The 6,056-nt window shown below is 39.4% G+C and overlaps 1 protein-coding gene across 2 annotated transcripts in view; it reads right to left on the bottom strand.

Moving 5' to 3' along the window:
• Positions 1-724: 724 nt before the first annotated feature.
• ATL1 (atlastin GTPase 1) overlaps positions 725-6,056 on the bottom strand; it is a 64,988-nt gene continuing 59,656 nt past the window's right edge. Inside the window, exons 12-14 of one of the 2 annotated variants that reach the window (XM_045798795.2) lie at positions 4,216-4,647; positions 3,024-3,038; positions 725-1,171 (exon numbers count right to left, since the gene is read on the bottom strand). In XM_045798795.2, coding sequence (XP_045654751.1) covers positions 1,061-1,171; positions 3,024-3,038; positions 4,216-4,647 — 558 coding nt within the window. In that variant the 3' untranslated portion in view covers positions 725-1,060. The remainder of the gene's footprint in view (positions 1,172-3,023; positions 3,039-4,215; positions 4,648-6,056) is intronic. The other variant, XM_045798806.2, reaches the window with a different exon arrangement.

The following is a 6,056-nucleotide window of genomic DNA, read 5'->3' as shown; positions in this document are numbered from 1 at the left end:
CATGTAATCAGACTTCTCTAAGATGTAAGCTTATATATATGTCTCATGAACCTCACATCGTCTTCTAGCTTAATCATTCTTTCCTGTCACTCATTCCTTTGTATTCCTGTTTAATTTAAACATGGCTAAGCCATTTCTAAGGAAGTTAGAAATTTACTACTTTAGAACTCCCAGATTATAGAATCACTGGTTTAAAAGAACTGAAAGGTACCGAAAAGGGGATTAGCATACATTTCTTAAAGTGGAAACTCAGATTTGTAATGGTGTCAACGCTGAAGAAAATGCATTTTTAATTTTAAAAAGAGAGATAAACCTTTATCGTTCTACATCAGTACCTCTCAAACATTTCCAATTCAGTAAGCATTTGTTTTTAATATTAGGAACCAGAGTAAACTTTAATAATAGTTCACATGTTAAAAGAATAAACCTATGAATAATACATTTCTTTGTGTACCAAATGAAAAAATATACAATGCAGTGAAACTTAAGTACATATACAAAGTGATTTTTTGTGCATTTTTGATCAAGAAGTTTATATTCTATATTAAATCATAATATAAAAGAAGCAGTATTTAGTTTTTGATAAAGCAACTGAAAAGCTCATGGTATATATAAGATGATATAGATTGAATCAAGCCTGTTGAGTTGTTATGCTTAAATGGGTGACTGTGTGAAATAACTTAAAAATTCTGTAGAAATTAAATGAGCATGTCCAAACATGGAGTAATATTACTACATGGTTTAATTATAACCCAGTAGTAGAATTTAGTAAATTCAAGCAGAACACAATGTACTGTCATAAATAGACAAACACTTTAAATTATAACAGCATATTTGAAGACAAAATTAAGAAACTGTACATGTGAACAAAAATGATAGAACCATGCGTACACCTGCTTATTAAACACCGAAGTAAAAGAACTAACCCATTTTGCAGTTTTCAGGGGAGCTTGATATTTTACTCTGTCCTGACAGAAGCACTCCGAATGTTTGCATGGAGACATAAAACTGAATATTTAACTGACAATTGGTCATGCACCTGTACTTCTAAAAATTTGGATTAAATTTTCTTCTTTTCTGATTGTTCAGTAGCGTCTGACTTTGGCGCAGGGAACGCTTGATGGTACAGATGTCTGTGGGTCGCCGCTGCACTGTAAAGCTTGTACAAAGCCTAGAAATACAAGAGGCGAGATTACAAACACAGATGGAAACTTCTTCCTTTTCAGTGTCTTTAGATTATGGTACTGTATAATCATTAGCATGCTAAATGTGGAATCTTTATATCATTAGTCTAAGATACAAAGTGATAACTAATAATCTTAGAACTCAAAAATATGTCACTTCTCCAGTGTGCGTATGTCTTGCTTTTGTGGGATGGTCTCTGTGGTAAGTGGTTTCTTCTCGGACGGCTCCTCCTTTGACTTTGCGCACCTTCTGGAGCAGGGCTCCCTAACCATTGTGCCCCAGGGGCGTGTTGGGAACTCATATCATGATATTACCAGTTTTGGAGGAATTATAGGAGCTCATGACTTCTGACTGCCAATGGCTAGTTTATTCTTCACGGCTAGACCACTTGCTCTCTGCGCTGCCTTACAGGTTGTTCAGAATGGGACCATTTTCCCCCATTATTTCCTGATATGGTCATGCCAATAAGTACTTGTGTTGCCCCCCCCCCCCGCCCTTGCCAACTGGGATCCTTCATTTCAACATTCTCTTCCCTTGTTTCCATTACTTGATTCATATCTGACAAAACATTTTTCAGAAGCATTGTGTCGACAGTGTTTGAATCGTGGGAATTTTTACATATTGCTTTACATACGTGTCCATTAATATTTTTGTCCTTTTCCCCCCTCCGTGAATGTCTAGGATTCATACTCTCTTCTGATTTTCATATATTGAACACTCAGCTAAAGCCAACTTTTCTGAGGTAATTCTGGAGTCTGTAGAGTCGGAGTACTTTTAAAAGAATGCCCAGGAAATTCCATTAAGTTTTATCTGTCTGCAGTTGCAGTGGCTGTTCTCTTGAATGTCAAGAATAGCCTCATCACTCTGTGAATGCACACCGCTGTAACGTGGTACTGTCCTAGGTCTGTCATAATCCTAACATTCAACTCAGATTTTTACTTTTTTAATGAATTTGTCTTACTGAATTTTACATAAAATACTTCTCTATTGACTTGTATGAAATGTTGCATTGATTAGAGGACATACTCCAGTTACATGTAACAGCAGAAACTGAGGAAAGAATTATGTGCTATCTCAGTGGCTGTTTGAGGTCAGTTTTGCTTCCTAAAGATAATGACCAGAAGAACTCTACAGAGATCATTTTTCTTGTGTAACAAAGGATTTCTTCCTGCAAGCTCAGACTCTTTCCTCGGAGTTTTGCCCATGTGCAGTAGGAGAAATGAACACCAATTTACAGGTCGGTCTCAGGAATGCTTAAAAAGTTACACTTTATGCTGGCCTGGAACCTGCTTAAAGCGGGAAAGGCAGCTGTTACTGAAAAGCCCGGCTAAGAACATCTGAAGGTTGTAGCGCCATTTCCGTGCTCTCTGCTAGTTAAGCTCCCCCAGGATGCACAACTGTATTCTTATTTCACTATGTAGTAGAGCAAAACACACAATGCGGAAGCTTAGGAATTTTGGGATTTTCTACACATTCAGGAAATAAAACATTAAACAGGATATTCTTGACAACTCGTATGTTTCATATGCAGATCAAATCACAAAATGTCTGGAATAAATACAAAATTTTAAAACTATGTTAAAAATTCACAGCTAAGACTGTGAATCTTAGAAGAACACAGGAGCAGCTGTCACCAAAGATTTTTTTTTTAATTTAAATTCAATTAACATATTGTGTATTATTAGTTTCAGAGGCAGAATTCAGTGACTCATCAGTTGTATGTAACGCCCAGCTCTCATTACATCACCAAAGACTTCTGAATCCATTAATGGCTAGTTGGCTTACAAAATAATATAATCTCTATAAATATATAGCTCTCAATTAAAAAATTAACTTACCTCATTTGTACTTCCCTGTGGCAAAGGCAGTGTAAAAGGAAAAAAAGAAAAGTATACATCTTGCTTCAGTAATAGCATCATGATAATTCAACTTTGTTTATGGTATTTCTGAACACTTAAGAAAAATACTACAGATTTTTTCAGTTCAGATTACATATTTCATCTGAACCTTTTGAAGGACCCAATTCTGTGTCCCTCAGAGGGCTCAGCATCGTACTGGAGGAAGGCTTTGGGACTTGCCTCAGCCCCTCATTAGTCTTCTGAGGTTGGGGAGCTATTTGAGACAGTGGCTCAGAGGGTCCAGTTTTTAATTCATTCTTCACCCACAGTGCTACCATTAGTTATCTTAACTAGATTCTTCAAAGGCACACGGTAAATTCATTAGTTAAAATTCTATTTCAAAGAGTATATGTTAAGTATAAATGCTGGGAGAATTGTAGCTATTACTTGCTACCTGCAGAACATAAGTTCAAAAGTCTTAACTCCAAAAGTGTATGAAAAATCTCAATTTTAGCTTCACTGAACGGCCCTACATTTTCATGAGGTAACTGAAGACACTTCCAGAATGACAGATTGAGTCCATTATCGTTCTAGATGTGTTTATAGTTGTCACGGTGACCCTGGCTCTAGGCTATGGTTAACTGAAACATAAAGGACAGCTGACCCAGGAGCAGCTGGTCCAGAGGCTGACCTGGGCCCATGCTGTGGCCCGGTACAAATGCCTGGTTCAAATAGAGACAATCTGAAGTAATCCGATCTTGCTTTTCAGGAGTTTATACTGAAAGAGATAGTGATACAACAACTTACCATCTCACATACGCCCCTTACAAAGCCACCGCGAATCAAATGATAGGTTGTAAGTACGAAGTAATCTTAACGCACAAACCAGTCACAATCCGCTCAACAATTCAGCTGTGCTTTCTCACACTTCTTTTTAACAGCTTTAACTTTTAGGCTAAATAAAAGTAAAAAACAAAACTGCCTAATGCACAGATATTTGAAAATGCTGAAATGTTACCAGGAAACCAGTAATGCAGGACTTCACGTTCGTTGTTTGTATCTAGCCCTCTCGACAGGTCCTAAAGCTCTTGAGGACCGGGGCCCAGGTCAGGCTCCCCTGCTTAGCTGTCACACCCAACACCGCCTGGTACCCAGTGTGCTGCAATCAGCTGAGGGCTCCAAGGGTTCTTACCTGGTCCCACAGGGCTGCGGCCACCTGGTCGATCACAGCGCCCAGCTCCCGGTATTCTCCAGAGTACCGGATGTAGGCCCAGGTGCACAAGGTGATAAGGGTCAGTCCCATTATCATGTTGCAGAGGCTAGCTATGATGTCCAGACCGACGAACCCGGTCACGCCCGCGATGACGTAAGAGATGAAGATGACAACAAACAGTGTGGCCGGGGTGCGAGCCGCGTGGAAGATATTCTTGCTATCGTTGTGCTTGATATACTGGACATAGAGCTCGTCTATCTCGCTCTCCAGCTGTTGCAGGTAGCGCCGGCTAAACTCCTCCCCGCCCATCTTCTTCACCCCTCGGAACAGCTTCACAGATTCTTCCTTAAGCTCCAAGTGTTTGGCCTGCAGGTCGTTGGGTGCCAGGAATGGTTTGTCCCCTCCGCAAACCTGTATCAGATAGAGAGGTGCCGTGTGCGCGATGCAGGATAAAATCAGCAATGTCTCAGTCTAACACTTAGCTAGCTCAACTCCTCGGGACACGATGATCTGGAATTTACATGTATGCTCTGTCAGCCCACACCCTGGCTCACTCCGTATCAGGCATGACTGTAAGTGGGACCAGTATTTTACAGGTGACTCAGATAAAGCCGTGCTTAATTTTTATTTTCTTTTGACCTGGGAAAGAACATCCAAGACTTAATCCAAGTTCCTCAGGATGAAAAGGCATGATTCAAAGTGAGCTGCAAGCTGAGTTCATCACAGAAGGACCCCAAAACCAAATAAACTACTTATATACAAGTCCCTCTGGGACATTTATTCTAACTACACTGAGGTATTTTTGGCCAATGAGATTTAACTTAAAACAATAGCAATGCTATAAAACTCGAAAGTAAAATTAGGAAAAACACGTTCTTTGGCAGTTTCACTGATTCTGTCTGAATGGAGCCCTTTCACGGTATTTTATTCAAGAGACTAAATGGAAGCATATTCAATGTTCTTGGACCACATTTTCCATTTTTTCAAAAGTTACAAGGGAAATCCCAGTTACCCAGACCTTTCCCTTCGGTTATTTGAGACTTCACTATAGAAGGCATACTCTCATTCTAGTTACCCTTTACTTATGTTGTGAACACCATTCCATATACTGTGTTTCCCTTGACTCTTAAGACTCCATCAATTTCGGATATAATTTATATAACATTTGCAGGGGAAAACCTATCATATTAGTACAATAATTATTAGATGCATCCTAATTCAGAATGTTTAAAAGGGGAAATGCAGTATGTAGAAATATTGGCCCTTGAAGTTTAATTTCTTTTTTTCCTAATGGGTTTTTTGGTTTTTGTTTTTTGTTTTTGAGAGAGAGAGAGCATGTGCTGAGGGGGTGGAGGGCCAGAGGGAGAAGGAGAGAGAGAATCTTAAGCAGGCTCCCTGCCCAGCGCGGAGCACGACTTGGGGCTCAATCTCACAACCCTGAGATCATGACCTGAGCCAAAACCAAGAGTCGGATGCTTAACCGACTGAGCCACCGGTCGCCCTAATGGGGTTTTGTAGTTAAGACAGAAATACTGGAAGTGTTGCACGAAGGGAGGTGTAGCAGAGGGGAGAGCACATGTTAGTTTAGTCACTAGAGCTTATAAATAATGGTAAGATGTGGCCAAAAAGAAAAGAAAAAATGTATCTCTAATATAGGGAGAACACATTTAGAATATGTTTCAAATTGTGCATTGATAGTGTTCCTTTCCTAAAAAGTATTTTAGGTATATAATAAATAGAAATGTGATATACATAGGCTGAGAAAGAATAAGTCAAAGCCACTTCTTTGCATGTGTAGACAGTATAACTTGGAAGAAAAA

Source organism: Ursus americanus, chromosome 35 (assembly GCF_024610735.1).
Source record: "Ursus americanus isolate L20-20 chromosome 35, mUrsAme1.1.p, whole genome shotgun sequence".
In the NCBI taxonomy this organism is placed as follows: Eukaryota; Metazoa; Chordata; class Mammalia; order Carnivora; family Ursidae; genus Ursus; species Ursus americanus.
This window is presented reverse-complemented; position numbering and strand designations above follow the sequence as displayed.